The sequence below is a fragment of the Meles meles genome, chromosome 13 (assembly GCF_922984935.1).
Source record: "Meles meles chromosome 13, mMelMel3.1 paternal haplotype, whole genome shotgun sequence".
Lineage (NCBI taxonomy): Eukaryota > Metazoa > Chordata > Mammalia > Carnivora > Mustelidae > Meles > Meles meles.
Genome location: NC_060078.1, coordinates 80,100,003 through 80,122,471, shown reverse-complemented (window position 1 = coordinate 80,122,471; position 22,469 = coordinate 80,100,003). Strand labels below are relative to the sequence as shown.

General features: G+C 57.5%; 2 protein-coding genes across 9 annotated transcripts in view; one reads left to right on the top strand and one right to left on the bottom strand.

Annotated features, from left to right (window-relative positions):
• The window catches only part of CHST15 (carbohydrate sulfotransferase 15), a 76,189-nt gene extending 61,553 nt beyond the window's left edge, over window positions 1-14,636 (top strand). For 6 of the 8 annotated variants that reach the window (XM_046027617.1, XM_046027618.1, XM_046027622.1 and 3 more), the window contains 3 exons: window positions 3,241-3,397; window positions 10,399-10,546; window positions 12,110-14,636. In XM_046027617.1, the coding sequence (XP_045883573.1) occupies window positions 3,241-3,397; window positions 10,399-10,546; window positions 12,110-12,300 (496 nt within the window). In that variant the 3' untranslated portion in view covers window positions 12,301-14,636. The remainder of the gene's footprint in view (window positions 1-3,240; window positions 3,398-10,398; window positions 10,547-12,109) is intronic. The other 2 variants (XR_006821291.1, XR_006821290.1) reach the window with 2 other exon arrangements.
• A 5,227-nt stretch (window positions 14,637-19,863) lies between these two features.
• Window positions 19,864-20,923, bottom strand: LOC123955681 (translation initiation factor IF-2-like). The gene is made up of 2 exons (XM_046027954.1): window positions 20,404-20,923; window positions 19,864-20,320 (listed from the first exon to the last, which is right to left on the bottom strand). Exons 1-2 carry the CDS (start codon window positions 20,910-20,912, stop codon window positions 19,888-19,890), a joined length of 942 nt encoding a protein of 313 aa, XP_045883910.1. The 5' UTR covers window positions 20,913-20,923; the 3' UTR covers window positions 19,864-19,887.
• Between the last annotated feature and the right edge of the window lie 1,546 nt (window positions 20,924-22,469).

The following is a 22,469-nucleotide window of genomic DNA, read 5'->3' as shown; positions in this document are numbered from 1 at the left end:
GATCTCTGAAGAATTGTATGGAATCAGCAGATTCTTCATGACGTTACTTGGTGTTTAAAATTGAGGCAGATTTCGGGGTTCTTGTTTTATTCATGAGCCAAACGTCCACAGGAAACGTTATAACTACAGAATCAACTCTTTGTACGGAAAGCTTGACCCGGTGGTTGAGTTTTTAGATAGCAATTTATGTGGTAGAATTCCGGTTCCCCTGAAGAATGGGGGTAGTCCTGTAGGAGTCCTTGGGAAGAACTTTGGTCTTGGATTTCCTATTAAACCAGCTTCGATGACAGTTTCAGAGGTATCTGTACTTTTCCCGGACAGAGTTTCTTGGCCTAGGCTGTAATATCAGCGGGACCAATAAAAAAGGTGTGAGCCGGGTAGGGCATCCCGTCAGACTCACGGCCACGCGGCACACGTGGCAGGTACAACTGAATGGCTCTTTGAGGTCCATGCAAATCTGATTTGGGCATTTACCCATCAGCCTCGAGGTTAGACTCTGACCGACCTGCAGCAGTGGGTGCCGCGACGGACAGACAGGTGGTGTTGGGGGACACTGTGACGGACGGATGTAGTATCGTCCTGCGTGATGTGCTCGGGTGGGCATGGATCTGGGGGGCAGGAACTTACCAGTCACTGAGCATCACTAATGATGATCCGGAAACAGGGCCTTTTGAAGAATTCAACCAAACAGGTAGAAGTCTGCGAAACTCCCATTCCGGGGTGTGTGTCGATTCTAGGCCATCTGTGGGCAGATCCCAGGCATCTCCAGACTTCTCACACGTGTCCTCTGGGGACACTGGCTGTGGATGGATTCTAAAGCATCGCGTCAAAGGCCTCGTGCCAAATGGCTAAGGTGAAGAAGCTCCAGTCCCCATGAAGCCACGCTTGTTGTCGGTGCATCTGCGTACCCTCCCGCCAGAGGGAGGGGCGTGGGAGGAACATCTGCAGCTGGCGTCTGCCGTGGGGTCCTGTGGTTTCCGACCAGTGGGTGTGCCGTGTTCCGCGGGGAGTGGTGGGCAGGACAGATGTGTGGACAGATGTGTGCTGCTCAGACATTCAGTACAGAGGAAGAGGCACTGACTTGCCTCCACGGGCATGAGTGCAGCCATGTAGGAGAAGTCAGGGGGTAGAAAGTATGGCATCACAGGAGAGAGAACCTGAGTCCTTGGAGCCAGGGGGCTGCCCCGCATCAGCCCCAGGTTCCCACAAGCAGACCGAGGATGGTGTGTGAGGGGAGGGTGCAGCGGGGAGGTCCCGTCGGAGCAGGCATTGGAAAGGCACCAGGCAGAAATGAAGAAGGGATTTTTGAAAAACAAAAGATGAAGAACATAGCCTCTTGGCAAGCAGAGCAGGAAAAGGTGTGGGCATTCATAACCCAGTTCTGTTAAAGAAAGGAGTTACCGGGTGACGGTGGGATCCCGGTTCTGTCCGGCTGCCGTGTACCATCTCACCCGCTGCTGTGGGTGCTCAGAATCCTCCGAAGGAGGCGACTGGAAAAGTGCCACCGTGGTAGGTCTTTGACCTGACTCCATCGGATGCAATCTGACGCCTTGTGTGTTTTTGAAAGTATAAAACGTGTGCTTGAGTAGGCACAGGAAATTTCCGGCAGGGTATTTCAGCAACTGATAACGAAGGTCCCCTTTGGGGAGCAGGACTCCCAGTTACGGCCACTGGAGAAACTGGGCAGAAGGACTTCCCACGGGAGTTGTGTTTATTATGCTGTCGTAACTCATCTCGTCTTGCTGGTTGTTCGTGTGATGTAGGAAAAGAAATACCCCGTGCTTAAAAAAAAAATCTGTAATGCAGAGTCCAGTAAAATTTATTTGCAGAGGATTTATTGAAGGAAGGAAGGTTAGAAGGAAAGAGAAAGCAAGCAAGCAAGCGAGCAGACCCTTATCCTGCTGCTTGTTCAAAGCTGGAAGGTAGGCTTTATTCAGGACCAGTTGTGGGGGGTCGGGACACAGCGTGGGGACAAAGACTGGCCTCAATTCAGGCACAGCAGAGAAAAGTGGGGACTTATAGTCAAGGAGGAGGGGTTGCGGGTTTGGAAATTACTGAGGATGCATCAGGGTGAGAAGGTCGGTGCTTTGACCAACCCAACGTAGCAGGATTCTGGCTGAAGGTGGGCTGGGGGGATCAGACATCTCCTGGGTGTCTCCTGGGGGACCAGGAACTCACCACCCAGTGAGGGCAATCAGATATCAGAGCATGATCAGATATGGGGGGGGTGGGGAGTTTTGGCTAAACCAACCTCGCTGGATTCTTGCTGAAATCGGGCAATTCAGGAATGGACGTGGTCATCTACAAGGTGAGACCTAGCTGGGAAGAGGTTTCGAGGAGCCCCCGTAAAGCTCAGCCAAGGAGCAGCACTGCCGGGTCCATAGGAAGACATGGCACATGTGTGCGGAGGGATCCGTGTGGACGGACCCGTGAACATGGACAAACAGGGTTACGGTGACTACACGCACGTGTGCGAGTGTTTTTATATTGTGTTAAAAAATAGGTCCCTACCAATCTAGAAAGATAACATCTCATACTTTCTTCTTCTTTTTTTTTAATGTTTGGAACGTCTGTGGAACGCGTGGGAGTTTCACGAGGAACTGTAATGTAAAAGGGACAGATGCCCTCATTGCTTCAGATGGAGGAGAGAGAGAATGGGAGGAGCGTAACGTCTCCATGGCCTGTCTTTGCCCTTGTACAGTTTCTAAGCTCACTGGGACAGGCAAAGCAGGGCTGCGCACTCAAGAGGCTGGAAAGAGGGCGCCTGGGTGGCTCCGTCGTTAAGCATCTGCCTTTAGCTCAGGTCGTGGTCCCAGGGTCCTGGGTTCGAGTCTTGCAGCAGGCTCCCTACTCAGCAGGAGGCCTGCTTCTCCCTCTCCTACTCCCCCTGCTTGTGTTCCCTCTCTCGCTGTATCTCTCTCTGTCAAATAAATATATAAAATCTTAAAAAAAAAAAAAAAGAGGCTGGAAAGAATAAAGAAAGTACCAGTGGCTTGTTTGGGGCCAGTATAGACAAGTCTGAGTCCAGGAGAGCCTGGGTGGCCCTGGCGGGGGCAGGCAGGGGGGTGTGTGTGTGAGAGGGTACAGGGAGGTGGCCTGTCCGCAAGGGAACAATGAGAAATGGCAGGGTCCTGATGCACGCAACGAGGTCATGTGATCGCATGTTGATTGTCATTGTTACGCAAGGAGCGTAATTTCCCAGTCCCGGGCGGTAAAAATATTCCCTTATTTTATTCACAGGCTGTACTCTGACTATCTCTACTTCGCAAGTTCGAATAAATCTGCCGATGACTTCCATGAAAAAGTGACAGAATCTCTGCAGCTGTTCGAAAAGTGTGTGCTCGGCTACTCCTTGCGCGCCTGCGTCTACAACAACACGCTCAACAACGCCATGCCTGTGCGTATCCTGGAAGCCCGCCCCCCCCCCCCCCCCCCCCCCCGAGCACAGGCACCTCAGTGCTTAGTATGCAGGCGGCATGGTGGACGGGATGGGAGCACAGAGACACAGAGAAGCGTTTGAACGTGCAGATCCCTCTCCCTGTGCCTCCGAGTGGTGGCTAATGCACAGGCAAATACGCGGACATGAGAACTGTACAAGGGACGGGCCCTTCGAGCGGGCACCAGGTGTCCTTCTCTGCTCATCTCCCCTGAGGGAATGAGGGTGCATTTAGGAAGATCACCATGGAGTGAGGCTCAGAAAATGCAGCCTGCAGTTAGGATTGGCAGACACGGGGACCCAGCTCCCAAACGGCCTTGAGCATGTTCTCCAGTGGTGGATGGTTCTGGTGGTTTAAAATATTGCCAACCGGTGACTCTCAGTGTTTCTTCAGCGGGGCCTACGCGGAAAAATGTTTTCCCTTGATTTCTCTTTTCTTGTCTCTTGTTCACCTTCTGGCTGATAGCTGTACGTTTGTGCCTTCTTTTATGCAAAGGAAGCTGCTGGTGGTGAATTCAGCACACTTTGGCTCAGGGTGGTTTTCTACCACACGGCCCCCGGGTCATGTGAGTGCCTTTGCAGCAGATTGGTGCGGCAGGAAAGCCTTCCACAGTGAGGCCACTGCCGCCCCTGCCCCGGGGTGTGCTGCTCTGCGGAGCGCATCATGCGGTAAGGCAGACAGGTGTGCTGAGGTGGAGGCTGGGAACCCCCTGGGCGTAGGGAGTCCAAGGTCAGGGGGTTTCACTCCTTCTTTCTTGTTATCAAGGCCGTCCTCTCCGGAAGGCAGGGTACTAGTTTCAGCAGGATGCATCGGGCAGTGAGTTGGATTGATGCTCTCCTGCCCGAGTTTTTAGTTTGTCAGAGAAGCTGCCCGCAAGGGCACAGATCGGCGCAGAATCTGGCCAGGGGTGCAGGGTAGAGGAGTGGCCTGTGGAGTCAGACGGTGCAGTTCCCAGCCTGGGTGTTTATTAGCCGCGTGACTCTGAACAGGTGTTTTAGCTTCTCTGAGACTCCGTGGCTTCCTCATAAAACGGAGTAATACCGTTGCTTCACCCAGCAGCTGTAAGGATCAGAGCAATCGTTCATTCACGTGGAGAACAGAAATAATCCTTTTCTTCCAGCCATCGTAGAGTCATTGGTTGGGGCCCCGTAAATTAGACCGACAAAAGACAGATGTGCAAGGGAAAAACTAAACCCCAAGTTGATTAACGTGTGTGTGGCAAATACACTTGTCTCTGATGAGTAACTCAGAGGAATCGTTAGAACTCAGGCTTATATAACACCTTAACAGGAGAACGATACATTTGTAGTGAGGTGACCAGACAAAGGGAAAGGACTCTGAGTCTCTAGGGCAGCAAATGGTGGAAAGGCAAATAAACGAATGAGGAAGGTAATGGCTGATCAGGGCAAGCTGTAGTGAGGTTTGTTATGTCAGATCCTCGGTGCAGTCTTAAGGCTGGCAGAGGTCTAGAGTTGTCTCCGGTGACAAACTGTGGTCCATCCTGGTGGAGGGGGGGAAGGGCCCCCTTACAAACCAATGTACTGCTTGTAGGCCAACAGGGTGAGGGCAGAGAGCTCGTCTTATATCTGTGTTTCTTAGTTGCCTTCAGCTTAAAATAATCCTGATACCAAAGTGGCACAGCATATTCTAGTCTGCCATCCTTCACGCACGTTCGTCGTCTTGCTGTGTCTGGGCCTGGCACCTGGGCTGGGACTGCAGCTGTGGCAGGACAGGCATGTCCCCGGGTCCCGGGTGAGTGACACAGAGGCTGGGGTAGGAGCAGAGGCTACCTGGACACAGAGCATCAGGGGGACTTCCCAGGAGAGGTAATGTTTGAGCTGAGGTCTAAAGGATGAGTCGTCTAGGGACATGGAGATAGATGTGCAGGAGAGGGGAGCAGCCTGTGCAAAGGCCGAGGGGTGAGCTTGGAGGGTGTTTGCTGCAGCCGCCACAGTACGTGCTTGTGTGGACGGTGGGGTGATGGGAAAAGGGAAGCGTGAGCCTGCATCCCCAGGGACCCGGTGAACCTTGGAAGTCTGGACACATCCTGAGGGAGACGGGTCGCTGGGGAGGGCTTAAGGACAGAATCGCTATAGCAGTTTTGCATTTGAGAAAGATGCTCGGTATCCTAGGTGCCCAGGGGTGGGAGGGGGGTTGTCTCCCAGAGACAGGGAGGCCAGGGTGGGGAGGGCTGGGATTTCTGGAAGAGAATTGGTGGCAGAGACAGGGGATGAAAAAATGGAGGTTTCTAGAAGCAATTAGGAGGAATAGTGGAAAAGATGTGTAGGTGGATTGGATGAACTGGTGAGATCAAAGGGGGAAACCGTGTGTTTTCTGGCTAGGGTGCCAAGTACAGTTTTTGCTTCCAAATGGCTCTGGCTCTTAGTTGTTGCTTTTTATCATGATTATTTATGACCGCAAGGGTCATCCATGCAGGGCCTGCTGGAGAGAAGAGCCATTTTCTGTAGATAGTTCCTAAAAATTCAGGAGCGTGGCATGAAATGGGGACTGGCCTCACTTACCGCTGAGGCTCGATTCGTCTCCAAAGGCATATGTTGGGTGCCCATCCCGTGCTTAGTACCGTGCCCGGTGCTGGAGGAAGCCCAAGTCAGGGCATGGCCTGGAAGAGAGGGAGGGCATGAGACAGGATAGGGAGAGCTGAGGTGACTTACCCAGCTAGCATGGTTCGGAGAAGGTGCTGGAACCGTCCTCTCCCAGAGCTGTGTAGCACGCTTGTCAGGAGACAGACTGGTTACTCAGAGTCCAGTAATCTGGAACAAAGAGAGGCCCACAGGGGCAGCAGCAAGAAGCGCAGGCCGGGAAGTGAAGCCCCAGCCCAGGTGGATTCTTGGTTTTATTACTGTATGGTAGAATGTCAAGTATGCGGAAGCAAGGAGGGAAAACATCTTAAGAAACCAGCACGTGAGGGGCGGCAGGGAGCTGTGTATGTGACCGTTAGCACGGGTCCTAGTGAGACGTTAACCAGGGGCTGGAGAGGTTGGGAGAGCGGACTCAGCAGGCTCACAGCCGTCTTATCTCCTGTCGTCGCTGGCTTCCACGTGGACCGATGGCCGGAAGATTGGCTTTTGCCACACGCATAGAGCTGTTGCCATTAACATGTGTTCCCGTTCTTATTGTCTCTTTACCTGCTGAGTTCTTGCTCTCCCACATCTCCGGCTGTGCGACGGCTGAGGTCTGTCTTCAGGAGGTGATCCTGCAGACACTCTGAAAGGGACGCTTAGGTGTGGGCTTTCCCTCCTGGCCTTGGATGAGGCAGCGCTGACGCGGGCTGGATTTGGACGGGCAAGGCCAGGCAGGGCCGGATGGAGCTCCTGACTGGGGGTGTGGCTCATTTCAGGGGCTTCATGTTGTGCGTCTCTCACGGAGTGGTGAACGTCTGATGTGAGTGTCGTGAAAAGAATGAATATCCGTGCCGCCGGGCACTCTGTGTCCCCCGGGCACTCTGTGTCCCCCGGAGCTGGCCCGGCCTCCAGCCCCTCAGCACCCTTGCTGGGGAGAACAGGACGGTGGGATCCAACCTTTGTTCACTCCCGACGCTGCACCAGGCACCCTCTTGAGCTCTTGTGGTACTCCATGTTCTGCCCTCCACGCTGCCCTGAAATCTGTGCCCATTTTACAGATGAGGACACTGAGGCTCCCAGACATTAACTCTCCCACCCAGGCACTTAGAGCTGGTAACAGGCCTCATGTTCATCCCAGGTCCTGTGGCCTTTCGGCCTCACGGCGTTTCCACCCTAGCTGGTTAGCTCCCAAGGTCTAAACTGGCCTTTTGCGCTTAGTTTCAGTTTTGCTGAGGATGACGAGGAGGTGGCTTAGCGGTCAGAGAGAGATGCCCAGAGACAGGATGGGTAGACAGGACAGGGGTGGCAGGCATCACGGGTCACAGACTGGCCTTACTCTTCAGCCCCTGGCCAGCTCCTGCAGGAAGGGCCGGTGGCTCCAGATGTTGGTTTTCTCAGCAGCTCAGCTCCACATCCCCCGTGAGGTCCAGGCTCCAGGCGGCCAGGCGCCACGGCGACACAGCAGCATGTCTCCATTGGCTCGTGGGCCCCTGGCGTGCCGTGTGCACGCGACTATTTGCAGAATGAACGAGTGAACAAGTGAGTTTTCGCCACTAGTGGATAGCAGATGGGCTGCATGGGGAGTCCCACCTGAACCCCTAATGGGGAACGGAGAGACTCGGCATGGTGCCTGCCTGGGAAGAGCCTGTATCCACCCCTCCTTGGCTCTGTCCCTGTGTGGGGGAAAAGCCCTGGTGGCGGGGACCCTGACACCAGCTCCTCCTGCTGGTGGGTGCTCCCAGCTGACCTTGGCCGGCCCCCAACCTTCCCTGGGCTTCCCTTTCTCCATCAAGTGTTGGTTGGTCAGATCACCTCAAAGGCTTTTCTAAGTTCTGAGATTTTGTCATTTTTTAAAAAATATTTTATTTATTTATTTGTCAGAGAGAGAGCACAAGCAGGCAGAGCGGCAGGCAGAGGCAGAGAGAGAAGCAGGTTCCCCTCTGAGCAAGGAGCCCGATGTGGGACTCGATCCCAGGACCCTGGGATCATGAACTGAGCTGAAGGCAGTTGCTTAACCAACTGAGCCACCCAGGCGTCCCGAGATTTTTTCATTTTAAATCTGTCAGACACTTCCCCTAAATACCCTTTTTATCTTCATTCCATTTTGATTCTCTGGCCTCTGCGGGGGGAAAGGCAAAGAAGCACTCTGGGGGGACCTGTCCTAGGTGTGTCTTAATGGCGTCCCGTTGTAGTGGTGATGCCGCACGAACCAGAACGTGCCACTCAGGGCGGCCAGGGCAGGCCCGAAGGGGGGTTGTCTAGGGGACCGGGGGGCCTGCCGCTGTGGAAGCCAGCCCACCTCCCTTCCCCTGCAGAACCCCCTCCCCCGCCAGGGCCTTTGCCGCCCGTGAGGGAAGACCCTGACGCAGGAGGACCTCGGCCAGCAGGTCTTCGTCCTCCCGGGAGCGGCTGTGTGGGCTCTGCCCACGATGGGCACAAGCAGGCTTGCGGAGAAATAGTCTGTCCTCTGCGGCCGGGTCAGGCGTGGGTTCCCGGAGATGCTACAGGGCCCCACCTTGTCGCAAACACCAGCTTCTTTCATTCTAGAAAGTTCTCAGGTTCCAAAGGCAGGTTCTCTGGGAGAGATGACCCTTGTGAGGCGGGTCCTCCCTGAGGGGGATTGGCCATGGGCCTGACAGAAAGTGGAAATGCTCTGGGAGGCCGACGGCCGGAGAAGACCTGCTCAGAACGGTTTGTCTGTGCTGGAGGCGACGCGCACAGGACCTCCGAGGCCGGCACACGCTCCGCTTCTCTCTGGCGTTGGCCCAGCCTCGGGTCTTCGCTACGGGCTGGCGCACAAGGAAGCGACATCCTGGGGGCCGGCGGCACCTAATGGGTTTTGGAGACAGCTTATCCCCTCTCACTGTGCTTCCTCCGCATCCTCCCACGGGACTGGAAAAATAACAAAGTGGGAGCAGAATGGTGGGAGAGGAATCGAGTCAGTCGGAGCCTGGCCGGCCTCGTGCGGCAGGGATGACGGAGGAACCCGGGCCTTCAGCTTCGGGGGCCGAGGCTCAGAGGGGCCGGCTGGGGGGCTGAGCACAAGCCAGACCAACAGCTTGCCACGCTGGGACCGTGGGAGGGCAGGGCGTGGGGACAGTTTTCACTGGTGGCAGCTGAGGGCTGACTGCTCGGAGACTAGATGGGAGCACCAGTGAGGAGGCCGGGACCGCGGGGCCCGATCGGGGCGGCTGGCGTGAGGCAAGGCAGAGGCCGTGGAGGGCAACAGCTGGAAGGTCGCCGAGGCAGAGCAGGAGGCCGGAAGTGGGGCAGGGTCCGGAGGACTTGGGGAGGGCGGGGAGCAGGAGGAGGTATGCCAGAGAAGGGGCAGCGGGGTGGAGGGGGAGAGGGCTGTTCCCTCCGCAACTGTGAAGTTCACGGGAGTGTGCCAAGACCGCTCTCCTTTCTGACGTGTTTGTAAGTCGGGGGTCCCCGAAACCACTTCTGGGGTTCAGTCCCTGGAAGGAATCACGGGCACACTGAAGACTGGTTCTCATGGCTACGGCAGGGAGGGGCACCCATTCAAACCCGTGCAGGGAAGAAGCATGTCGTCTGCACCGAGCATTCCAGCCAGGGAAGCCCAGCCAAGCCTCCATGGCCGCACTGTGTCCTGGGGCACAGTCACCTACTGTCTTTACTGTCCAGCCCCTGCCACAGGTCAGACTGATCCTGTGTCGCCAAGAGCCACTGTCGTCACTCCTGCTGTGTACGTCGGGTGGCCTGATGTCCCAGGCGAGCAAAGATACTTATCAGGCAGGATATCCTAGGTGACCCAGAGGTCACCTCCCGGGAGCCAAGGACAGGGGCCAGACTTCCCTCTGGGTAGGGTTAATTCTTCAGTGTGTAATCTTGCCAGGTAGGTGTGAGCAAAGGCACAGGCGCCCGGGGACCTTGGACATGTGACTGCCTAGAACAGGCTATGTTTGGGAATCCACACAGCCACCTGGTCATGGGGTTCGGGTGGCCCCAGGCGCTTGGCTGTTCCCTCACCTGGCCTGTGCCTGAGGCGTTTTCATGGCCATCGTGTGCTGGGTGTAGCAGCGGGAGCGGCCAGGTTACTGTGCAGAGAACGTTTGCAGTGTTCTGTGTGCGGACCTGGCCTCTTCCTTCCTCTGAGTCTTCACTCCGGAGTGTGTGCCCCGCTGCCAGCTACGGGGTCGTCGTGAGGATTCCGTGTGGCCCCGAGCAGGAAGCATTTGTGTGGGGAGCTCAGAACCCTGCATGAGGACCCAAGAATGCTCGGGGCTCAAAATCCGTCCTTTGACGGCGGCTTCACTTGGGTCACTCTTGGCGTTGGCCCATACCCGTGCTGGAGCACTGTGGGGAACGTGATGGGGGAAGGACCCTCGTGTAACGCCTGCCTCCTCCTTTGGTCCTAGGTGAGGCTCCAGGTCGGTCTGTATGCCGTGTACCTTCTGGACTGGCTCGCCGTCTTTAACAAAGAACAGTTTCTCATCCTCCGTCTGGAAGACCACGCGTCCAATGTCAAGTACACCATGCACAGGGTCTTCCAGTTCCTCAACCTCGGTAGGAATGTTACGCGGGAGAGCGTGGGGCTGGCACAGGCCGTGGACCCCGTGTGGCCGAGGTGCTCGCTGGGTCACGGGCAGACTCCGTACACCGGGCCGGGCCGGGCCTAGCTAGCTTAGTAGCTGTTTGCCAGGTGCAGGGCCTGCAGCTGGGGTAAAGGGCGTCCCTCATCGGGGGGCTCTCAGTCCAGCAGAGGGAGACAGGAAAGCCACAGCTCAGGTCATCAAGTAACTGGTAGAACGAAGCGGGGGAAGGGTAGCACCCTTGCCGTAGGTTCACACACGTGACTTGGGGTCCCAGCTGCTGAAGGATGGAATAGAAATATTCCTGGAAGGCATGGTCTGTGAGCTGAGCCTTGAGGACAGGTCAGAGGTCAGTGTGTGGCTGGAACAGTCCTGCAGAGGCCACAAGGCTTGGAGGAGGGAATGGATAGTCAATTGCATCGTCCCAGGTTTTGGGGGACCCCTGGAGTCGGGGCCTCATAGTTGAGTGGCACGTCTAGGAAGGTCAGCTGCTCCTGGCCCTGGTGATGGCCGGCAGGGCTGGGAGTGTGGACGTGGAGTGCTGCCCGTCTGGGTGGCCCCCACGACCCACTCGTTGAAGATCTAGAGCAGAGCGCACGTTCTTCCCCAGGACTCGCCCCGCGGCCCTATCTAATAATCTGGCCTGGGCATTCTGTTGTTGGAATATTTCTTGAAGTACATTGAAGTACGTTGGCCCACCACTGGTCTTGTCGTGGGTGAGCTCAGAACCATTTTTCTTTGATTTGACCCCGGTAGATTCCGCTGCATTGATGAGCGTTAGTCCCTGCGACAGGAAAGGCCATTTCTGTCCCTTCTATTGTGCACATCCAAGGACAGCAGAATGGGGTTTTCTGTGTAAAGACTCAGGACTTTGGCCAAATCCCGAGGGCCTGAGCAGTGATCCGGTTGGTTAAGCCACGGAGAGGCCTGTGGTCTAGAGGGCTGGGGACAGAGGTGGCTTGTTCCCGGGCCTCTCTCCCCACCGATCCCCTTACAGCAGGTGGACCCCTTGCGGCTCATGGGGTCTCTGGGCACCGGTGGCCTCCCGCCGGCCCCCACGGCCACCACACAGCACGACACACAAGGTGGAATACGGCACAGCCACAGGCCCTTCGCGTCAGCAGCCTGAAGCAGAAAGGACACTGGCAGAAAACGGGCAGGCTGGTTAGCAGGAAACTCTAAGTGCAGGGACCGTGCCGGGTGGGTCAGACAGTTATCCAGGGGACAGGCTGACAGCCACGAGAGCCAGTGCTCTGTGGCCACAAAAGCAGGAGGGGAGGCTCCGGTGAGGCTGCATCCCCCGGTTCCCGCCACACGTCTGAGGGCAGGGGTGCAGCCCCTGGCCGGAGAGTCCCTGCTCCTTCACGAGGGCCCTTCCACGTCCCGCCCTCAGTGGCTCCGGGATGGGTCCAGCCGGAGAGTGTTCGTCCCCCAGCGCTTTGGGGGAGCTCCTGTCTCAGCACAAAGCAGGGCTGGGCGTTTTGCAGGTTCCTTCCTGCCGCGCCTCCGGCCTCATGGGAGCATTTCTGTGTTCCAGGGCCCTTGGGGGAGAAACAGGAGACCCTGATGACAAAGAGCCCCGCGTCCAACGCGCGGCGTCCCGAGGACCGAAACCTGGGGCCCATGTGGCCGGTCACCCAGAGGATCCTGCAGGACTTCTACGGGCCCTTCAACACCAGGCTGGCCCAGGTGCTCGCCGACGAGGCGTTCGCCTGGAGGAAGACCTGAGGCCAAGCTCCTGCGGCGGGTTCCGCTGCGCCACCACGGGAGCATGTCTTTGGGGCAGGCAGGGGGCCCTTTCACTTGCAGCCTGGAGAAAACTCTGGGATTCCTCTTCCCCTGCCTAGGCACGTGTGAAGTATAAGCATTTGTTGTGTGGGATAACCTGGCGACTGACCCTCACGGAGCTCCTCTGTCCGAAGCCACTGGAAACCCCACTGGGGAAACGTTCCCTCCCGCACCAGAGCGGCCAGGCTGCAGGGATGAGGTGGGCGGTGCCGGGCGGGGGGCCACGGGGGAGGCACGGCGGGGGCCTGACCATGGGAGCCCATTGAGCACGCCGAACGTCATACCACCATGCCAAAGGTCACGCCACCACGCCGGAGGTCACGTCACCACGGTAGAGGTCACACTGCCACAGTAGAGGTCATGTCCCCACAGTAGAGGTCACACCGCCGCAGTAGAGGTCATGCCACCACAGTAGAGGTCACACCGCAGCAGTAGAGGTCCCCATGGTAGAGGTCACAGCAGAGCAGAGCCAATATTTACACTTGGTTCAGTTGTGAACACTATTCGGGTCAGTACCTTCATTTGGGCAGAGAATGGAGGCGCTTTCCTTTTTTCCGTTTACTCCAAAGTCCACCTTTTATTCTCTTCAGTTGTAAACCCTGTTCACTTCACTTTCGTGAGAGAGAAAACAGTCGGTTTTTGGCAGCACACTTGTTTCTCGGACCATCTCCCATTCTGTCCTTGCCTTACTGAGGTTAAACTAGAAAATGAATGTTTGAAACCACTTTCGCATTTTGTTAGCCATAGTTCTCTTTTCTGCCTCTGTTTCCTCTAGGGTTTATTCCGTTTATAATCAGATTACAAATTTATAGTTGGAAAATTTTTGCTGTTAATGCCAAACTGAGCAACTTCCAGGAACTGAACTCTTTGTGGGAAGTCTGGGTATCCTGGGCCTTCCGCACGCACTCAAGGCCTGGAGGGTGTTTCAAGTTTTAGTTCTGGCCACAGACACACTCTCTTGCTCTGTCTTCCCCCCCAGGAATGATCTCATTATCCACATTCTCCACCGCATGCGGCCAGAGGCCCTCACTATGCTCACAGACCACAGGATGCTCGTGTTTTGTTTCAGGAACACAGTGAGTGAGCGGTACATGGGCCGAGCGTAGTATGCTGGGATTCTTAATGGAACTTTCTGGGCCACTTGGCAGCTTGGTTTACCAATGGATGCACTAAAGGTCTCGTCATGTCTTGGAAGTGATGGGGAGAGGCTGAAGAGGACCCTGGAGCCCACTTGGCACACAGCCCCAGGCGCGACCTCACTGAAGCTTTGGCCTGGTGTGTTTTCAAGGGAGGTCTCCTGTGAACCAGAGCTCTCTGGTCAAGGTCGCGCAATGCCAAAGTCAGAAAGTGCAGCTGCCTTCGTGTCCGGCCATGGCAGACACACGGATTCGCTCCGCTCTCCAGCCCTGGCGCCGCCGTCTTCCTGCCACCAGGAAGCAGGATGCACGGGCCGTCCGCACTGGATGGCCAAGCTGTTCGTGCACCCGAAGGGGCCACGTGTCCTCCGGACGGACAGTCCCCCGTTTGCCTCGCAGCCGGCACATGGAGCGGAGCCCGCAGGGGAGTCTGGCCCGAGCCCGGCGGGGGTGGGGGGCTCTCACGGTAGCGTGCGTGCGTGTGCATGTGTATTTATTTGCGGGAGGGGGTGTGTGTGTGCGTCTGCTGTCCGTGTGCGTGCGTGTGCGTGTGCGCCTTTCCTGGGCGGGCTCCCTTCCGGGTCTGTTGCTGATGAGTCGCCTCCGCCCCAGACACAACCTTCTCGTGGATTTGTTTCTCTGCTAACGAACTTGTCTCGTCCAGTCCACGTCTTGCTCTTGCACTCCGGCCTCGACGACGACGACGGATTTTCCTACGCACTCCTATGCATGTGAACAACATGTAGTGTAATTCTGCTTCTTACAGAAGTATTACCGGAGGTATGATTTCCAATGTTATTTGGTTTATCCTGAAAATCTTTCTATACGCACAGGCCCAGCGCTTTGTGCCAATCCGTGCCATCCGGTGTCTCCCACGGGGCCTTTCTCCGGAGGCCGTATCTGTCGCCTCTGCTTTCTCACATCCGGGCCCGGTTCTCGGTGGCGGCCCTCGAGCCTGTCGTCCCAAACCAAAGTGAAAGGGAGCATTTCTCATGACCTGGTATTGAAGTGACTTTGTGTCCCCAAAGTTGCACATGGACCGTGTTCCGTTGTACGCCCCGGTAGCAGAAGGTATGTCAAGGGATCCCAGTCACGCTGTACTTGTGTTCGTATTTCACATTAAATGTGACCGTCGCGGGAGTGCCTGCCGTCCCTCGCCCTCCTGATCGCCCGTGGCAGGTGCTCCGTGGCATCTGCTGTGTACAAATGAGCCTCAGAGATCATTCGGGGTCTCACCTGCGGGCTCTGCGCCCTGGGTGAGGGCACCTCCTGCGTACAGTGACATGAGAGAGGTCACACAAGGGAGGGCCCTGACACGACCGGTGGTGACTCCCCGCTGAGCAGCCTGCTGTGGGTGTGTTGGGGTGCCAGGGCCCGCCCCCCCAGACAAGCCTCATGTGGGCATCACCTGTGCACATGAAGATGGGGTGACCGACCCCAGGCCCTGCTCCTCCCAGACTCTGCTTCCCTCATTCCTGGGGCCTGGGCCTGGGGGCAGTTAGCTGGAGACTCCTGGTGTCATTGGCTCCAGGTCGCCTGGCTGCACTGGGCTGGAGGAGATGGGATGGTCTCCAGTTTGGGGTTCTGGAGGCCTGGGCTCTCCTGGGGCCAGTGTGGCCCATGGCTTGGTCCCCTAGTTCTGAAAAGATCCTCTGGGGATAGTCTCTCTCTCCCAGCACTGCCTCCCAGAGTGGTGTGTTGTGTGAAGGGGGCTGTGAGTCCAGACCTGGAAAGAGGAGGACCCCATCTCTTGATGAGGGAGCCAGGAGCAGCTTGGCTCTGCAGAGAAAATGGGCCTGATTGGAGAAAGGGGGGCTGGTGGCCAACGAGGGGCAGGAGGGACAGGTGAGTCAGAGGTTGGTTGAGTCCCTATCCCGGGAGCCTTTCCAGAAACCCTCTCCTGTGTGGACACCCACCCCTTACTCGGGAACCAGCTTGCAGGGAACATATTGATGGAGAATGTGTACATCTTCGTGTAAATCTCCTTTTGGAATGATCTCTTCCCAGAGGCCCCTGTTTGGGAACTGAAGCAAAGGCAGTGCTCGAGAGGAATTTCTGGCCTCAGCGAGCAGGGAGGGAGAGGTCTCGGGCGTGGGCTGGCGGGTGTTCTCCTGTCGCTCCAGAAATCTCACCCCGTGGGTAGCTCCCCTGCCTGCGAGCAAGGCAGAGCCTGTTAAGACTCATAGGAAGAATCACCGTCTCAGAATCTTCTAGGGCCAGGCTCCTGCCAAGCAGCCAGGAGAGGGCAGGCCCACAGGCGGGGATCTAGCAGCCGGAGCTGCAGTGGCCTTGGGCACCTGGGTTAGCCACTCTGTTGCTGGAGCACATTATGCCAAACTTAGCCCCTTAACACCACACAAGTTGGTTATCGGGGAGTGCTGGAGATCGGAAATCCACAATCAGGCTCATGGGGCTGGGGCCAAGGTGTGGGCTTTGTTCCTTCTGAAGATGATGGGAGAGGGGTCTGCTTCTCTGGCTTTTCCAGCCTCTGGAGGCCCCCCCTGCCCCTCGTTGGTGGCCACTGACCCCGTCCTCAGTGTAGCATCCTCAAATCTCTCTCCGACTCTAGTTCTGTGGCCATGTCACCCTTCTCTTGACTGTCCCCCTCTCTCCCCTCAGAAAGACTCTGGTGACTATTCTGGGCCTACCCAGATGAGGCAGGATCTGCTCCCCGTCTCAGGGTCACGTCTGTGAAGGCCTTCTGGCCATGTAAGGTGACTTATTTACAGGGATTAGGGTGCGGACACCTTTGGGGGGGTGACAGTTCAGCTGCCCACAGGAGGGTCCAGCCAGCCAGTCAGGCCATCAAGGGAGTCGTGCCCCTGGCCTGACCCTCGCAGCGGTCCCCTGGGGGGCCTAAAGAGATGTGAGTGGGCTGGCGGCTGCCCAGCAGAGGACCAAGCTTCATGACAGGTCCGTCCCAAGATGGTGATGCATCTTTCTGTCCAGCAGGGTCCTGTGGCTGGAGTGAGTGAGGCGGGGGAGGCCACGCAGGGCCAAAGACACACTTTTCTTCCGAGGTCACATCACAAGTCATTCTTCTGTGTGTTTCTCCAAGTGAGCCCAGGGCGCCCTGGCCCCGGGGAGAACTAGTTCTCCCTCCCTGAGCAGAAGTGATCTCTGAGTGCTTGCGCGCTGTTTTCTTTCTTTACAGTTGCTTTCTCGGTTCCCTAGGAGACCACAGCAGCCACGTGGGCAGTTGGGAGTTTCTGAAGTTCAGCTGTTTCTGAGTTAGTCATACTTCCAGGGGAGCAGCTTCTGAAGGCTACAAAAATAGTTCGCATGGTTTCTGGTCCCTGAGAGAGCCCGGAGGGCCGTGACCTCTGTGGTTTCATGCTCCGGAGGCAGCCCGGGGAGGCTGACCTCCAGACTCTCTCTCCTCGGCCATGCCTCCTGGCCCCACGCTGGACTCGAGCCCATGACCTCTACTTTGTCCTTGCTCCCGAAGCCCCGCCGGGGCAGTCGGGACCCCGTCCCCAGCCTTCCTGCCCTGCCGCCCCCCCTGCCGCCCTCCATCCCCTCCTCTGCTGACCTGCTCCTGTACCAGGGCTCCGCGGGCTGTGAACATTGCCCCCCCAGAGCCACAGGCCAGCGCTGAATGCTGAGGTGGAACCTGTGTCTCTTTGCGGGGCTGGGGTGACACCCGGCCCTCCTGAGAGCGGCTGCATCCTCATGCCATGCGGCCCGACAGACTCAGGGCTGCCCTCACACCCTTCACCATTGCACTTAGTGCTGGGCAAGGAGCCATTGGTCCATTCACTGCCACAGAGTGTTTGCTGGCCGCCCCGGGCGTGGGGCACAGAAGGGAATAGGAGGGAGCCTCCCCTCCCACAGTGGGGGATTCCTTACTGGGGGCACAGCATGCGGAGAGCAGGGAGGCCCTGGGGCTCCTGTGGCTTTCTGGCATGCACGCTCGCTCTGCCTGTTCTGAAAGACCCCTCAGAGTCGGCTCTAGAAGCAGGGAGGTCTATTGCAGGCTGACTCCTGGGCCTCCCTGCGACGCATGACTTTCCCAAGACCAGATGGTGGCAGACAGCGGGGACCCAGTGACGCCAGGAAAGGCCGGGTCTCGGGTATCATGATGGGAAAGCATCCAGCTTCTCTGCAGGTCGCAATCCATTCCTCACCATTCTGCTACCAAAGTGATGGGCTGACTGGCACCCACCGGTCTCTGCCTCCAAAGAGGGACAGTGTGGGATGGGGACAATGAAATGAACGTAACTTTGTTCTGCCTACAGGTCTGGCCATGGAGTCACCTGACCTCCCACCTCCAGGCTGAGGGAGGCCTGGGGGCTGGCTCGAGGGGCCAGCAGGGTCATGGAAGTGGGCCGCCCACCCTCAGGCTCAGCCCTGCACCTGTGTCTCAAAGGCACCCAGGGACACACATGAGCTAGGAAGTGTGCACAGAGTCAAAATTTAATTTTTTAGCCAATGTTTTCTGAACATCCAGTCGGTGCAAGGCCCTGGGCCGGGCGTTGGGGTGCGCTGCACTGGGGGCGGCTTGTTTGCTCATTTGCCGATTCCTTCACCCATTCATTCACCGAGTGTTTTCGGGAGTGCTGCCGTGTGCCCGGGCCTGGAGGCTCCCAGGAGAGCAGACCCAGTCCCTGTCTGCGTGGACCCGGGATCTCGAGCCGCAGAGCCATACGGACCAGAGCATCCCCCAAGCGATCCCGAACTGCGACAGCCCCGGGTGCCGCCTGCTCCTGCCGTGACCCCTTCCCTCCCGAGGCCACTCCATTCCCTGTGGGGCCTACCCCTCTGTGGCAGAGACCCAGCCTCCCCCAGATGGCACAGGCCCCGATGCCAGCAGCTCTGAGCTCACGGGAACTGGCAAAATGGAAGAGATCACACCGGATCCTGTTTAAGAGTAGAAGAAACCCATTCTCCTGACCGGATTCTTATACAGTCATTCAGTATTAGAATGCCCCTGTTTTGGTAATACAGGTCCACTTGTGAGAAGGTGGAATTCCTCTGGGGGCGGGTAAACTTCCACTTAATGAGCTTCAAAGCGAATGCCCCGTATCCCGTCCCCTGTGGAACCTCATCCGTAAAGATCGTTCCTTGCTCGTCTCCGGGCCCCGCCGCCCTCCTTGGGAGGCACTAGACTCCAGCCCCCAGAGCAGTCTCTTCCTGGCCCCGCCTCTGTTTTCTGACCTGGAAATATTGAGGGGTGTCCTATGCTCAGTCCTCAGCCCTCTTAGCTAGCTTCACCCCTGTCCATGGAACCAACAGCCGTCTCTGCACGGATGACCCCAGACCTCAGCCCTGTGCTCCGGACTGGGGTGAGTCTCGCTGGGTCACAGCTCTCCAAACTAACCAGGTGACCTGGCGACCCAGAGCCCTTGGGGTGTGACCCCGCCCCACTGGGCTATCTCCCCGCTGGGTCCCACCTCAGTCTCAGTGGCCAGCCCATGTAGACCAAATCTTCATGCTCCTGTCCAGTTGCTGCTGAGTCTCCCACTGACGCTGGAGCCCACCTGGCCTGCACTCCAGCTCTTACAATCTGTCCCACACAGAAGGCTCTGCCCCTTGGCCACCTCCTTCAGGTCCTCCCTCGTGCCCATCCTCCCAGACCAGCTTGTCTAAACAGCCACTCCCTACCCCTCCCTGAGCCACTGTCTCTTGCTTCTCTCCTCTTGTCCACTTCCCAGAAGGCACCGTTCTGCTGCCTCTGCCCCCCCAATCCTGACCACTCCTCGCCACCAGCCCTGTATGAATCATGGTTTCAGTTTCTGTATTTCGTGATGCTTTGACTTCTTGAGAACTTGTTGAACCCCAGGGGTGTAGCTATGTCCTACAGATGGCAAACCACTCCCTTTGGCCTGAGCCTCTGATGTGCAAAGCAGCCAGTCCAAGCTCCCTACTCCAGACCATCTCCTTTGTGGGTCACCCCGGGGCCAGTGCCAGACAACCAGGACAGCCCTTAGCCTAGAGTCCAGCCAAGTCATCAAACCGGCCGGTGCCAGCCCTGCATGGCCTGGTCACCCTCTGCATCCATTTCTTCCCTGGAAACCACAATAGAGGCTCTTGGCTCCTGACCCTCCCTGCTTGTCCCCCACGTGGCCCTGGGTGGCACGGCGTGCCCCCTCCTCTGGGGAGCTGTGAGTGAGAGACTGTGTCTTCAGGGGCACTTGTCTCCGGGTCTGTGGGCCTCACACTCTCGGAATAATAATGAAACGTACATGAAAGGGCCCCCGGTGACATGGTTGGTTGCACATGGACTTGGTTTTGGCTCAGGTCACCATCTCAGGGTCCTGGGATCGGGCCAGAACCTCCGAGTTTCTCCCTCTCCCTCTGCCCCTCCCTGTGCTTGCTCTCTCAAGTAAATAAATCTTTTTTTAAAATCCATCTATGTGTAAAAAATCCCACCTCCAATGGTGGGACCCCCTCAAGCTCCCTGCCCCCCTCCCCCATTGCAGCTCTTTCCCTGAAATCTGCAGCCAAAGCGACCTCCAACGATGTCCCTCTCTGCCCAGAAACCCTCCTCAGGCTCCCAGTTTGCTTCGTATAAAATGTGGGAGCCCTGCCAATACCCCTGGGGCCCTCCCTGATCCACTGGCTGACTGGCCCCTGAGCCCCCAGCCAACCCCGCTCGCCTGACCCCCTTCCGGTCCAGTGCTGACCTCACTGCTACCCCCCAGGCACGCCGAAGCCTGCCCTGTCCTGCCCCCCACCCCCTCCACCACCAAACGCCCTTTCTGTCCCCGGACCAGGGCTCGCCCTTCCGGGCCGTGGCAAGGCTGCCAACTTCACCTCCCGGACATCGGTGTTGGGAGGGGATGGGCTGGCTGGGCGGGTCCACGTTCTGGGAGCATCTGTAACTACAGATTAAACGGAAAAGTTGGATCAGTGGGAAATCCTACCGAACCATATGAACATTTTTAGACATTTTGTCTTTGCTTACGGTATGTAAGGTGTGTCCGGTTGTGTGTCTTTAGTCAAAGGGCCAGAGCCTCTCCCGCACGCGTAGTGTTGCAGATAGGAGCTCTGGCGGGGGCTTCCAGAAGTCCTGCGCCGCGATGAATCAGTGCTGGTTTCCGGTTTGGGCTCCCCACGGGGCGCGGGACCTGGGAGGCAGCTGCCGGGCCGTCTGCGGGCAGAGTCCTTCCTCACTTCGGTGCTTGTTCTCAGATTAGCTCCCTCCTCTGTGCCAGGGCTTCCTGCAAGCTTCCGGGCCGCTGCACAGAGAGCAGCTTGTGTTTCGTTCTTGCATGTGTTTAGTCCACAGCAGGGGCTCCCCAGGGGGCCGGGTGCTGGGGACCCTCGAAATCCTTCTGGGAGGTCCCCCTGTCCAAACCGGTGGCATGGTCCTACCAAGATGTCCTTTGCCCTCACGCGCTCCAAGTCCTTTTCCAATGACCAAGCGACGCCAACTCGGGACCCCGGCCCAGCCCGCCGCTGCAGCTCCCACATGCAGGGAATTTACAAATCGGTCCGCGTGCACGTCCAGTGCGGTAAACAGTGACGGACAGAGACAGCGTCCCCAGACTGTCTTGGGAAACGTCAATAATTTTTCAAGAGTATAAACGAGTCTTAATCCGACACAGTTTGAGAAGGGCTGCTTTTTCTGTTTAATGAAACAGTGCGTTTCTGAGGTCAGGCCCGGATTCGGAAACAAACGTGACCGGTTGATGGTAAACAAAGCATCCCTGAGAGCCCTTTGTGGAAGCCCCAGGAGCCCTGAGCATCGGCCAGGATGGGGGCGGTGGGGAGACTCAGAGACACACGTCTGTCCACTGGGGAGGCGGGGTAGGTGGCAGTGGCCAGAGGAATCCGGGCACCAGCTGTTCACGGAGCATGTGCTGAGCACCAGGCCCTGGGATCCTCACCTCTGCCCCAGAAGGGAGGTCGTGTGGTCATCCTGGCCTACCATCATTCGGATGGGGGAACTGAGGTAGGAGAGGGGCCTAATAAGGAGCCCCAGGGCCCCCAGGCACGAAGCAGCAGAGGTGGTCCTGGGTCTTGGTCTGCTGGTCTCCGGGACCTGGGTCCTCACCTGCCCACCTCGGTTCCAAGTCCCTGAACTTTGAGTTTCCAAAGAGGTGGGTGGAGGGGGTTGGCCCCATGGCTCTCCTGAGTCTGGCCTGGGAGGCTGATGCAGGCACTGGGGTTGGGGTCAGGCCCTGGGGGCATCTTCAAGGTCATTTTCTTGTGGAAACAGCGGAATGGATCCACACGACAGTCCCCCTCCTCTCTATGTGCCTCCTGCCCCCTGGTGCCCAGCTCTGGGGACACTGAGACAGAGACTCAACCCTGGGCTCCTGCCCCGTCTTCCTGCATTCTCTTCTGGGTCCTGCATCCACCTGGACAGGGGCAGGTGAGCTGAGCATGCTGCAGGCCTCCAGAGGAGCCCCTGACTTCTTGGGAGGGTGAGCAGGTAGGCCTGCCTGCTCCAAGCACCCCGCCCACCTGCCTGCTCCATGCATCCCGCCCACCGCGTCTCCAAGCCCCAGAATCCTGGGCTGTCCCCGCAGCCAGCTCCGAGGTTAGGCAGAGGCCCCCTGTGGCCGCCAGTAGCTCCTTCCGCTGTGAGTTCGAGTCATGACTGAGGAATGGGGAGTGGCCGCCTTCCTCCTCAGGGCTGGCCTCCAGAGCTCCGAGGGGCAGCCAGACATCTCAAGTTAGGCCCCGCCGTCGCCATGGGGAACTCTTGTTTACTCCTACCTCCAAATGAGATAATCTGGAGAGCTGCCATTTTCTGTACTTTCAACATAATGGAATTCAGGAAAATTCCAAAACCAAGCCAGCCCCCAATTCTAAAGACATAGAGACCTAGGCAGCCTGCACAGACTTCAGGATGTGGGCAAACTTCTCTGTCCAGCCTCTAATCTCCTCCTTCCCCTAAGAGCGTTTATCTCACCGATGCACATTTTCTCCTTCCCTGCCTTCGCCCAGAGTGTTACTCCACCAGCAGCACCCCCCTCCACACTCTTCAACTGAGTCAGCGTCTTACGCCACCCCGAGGACAAG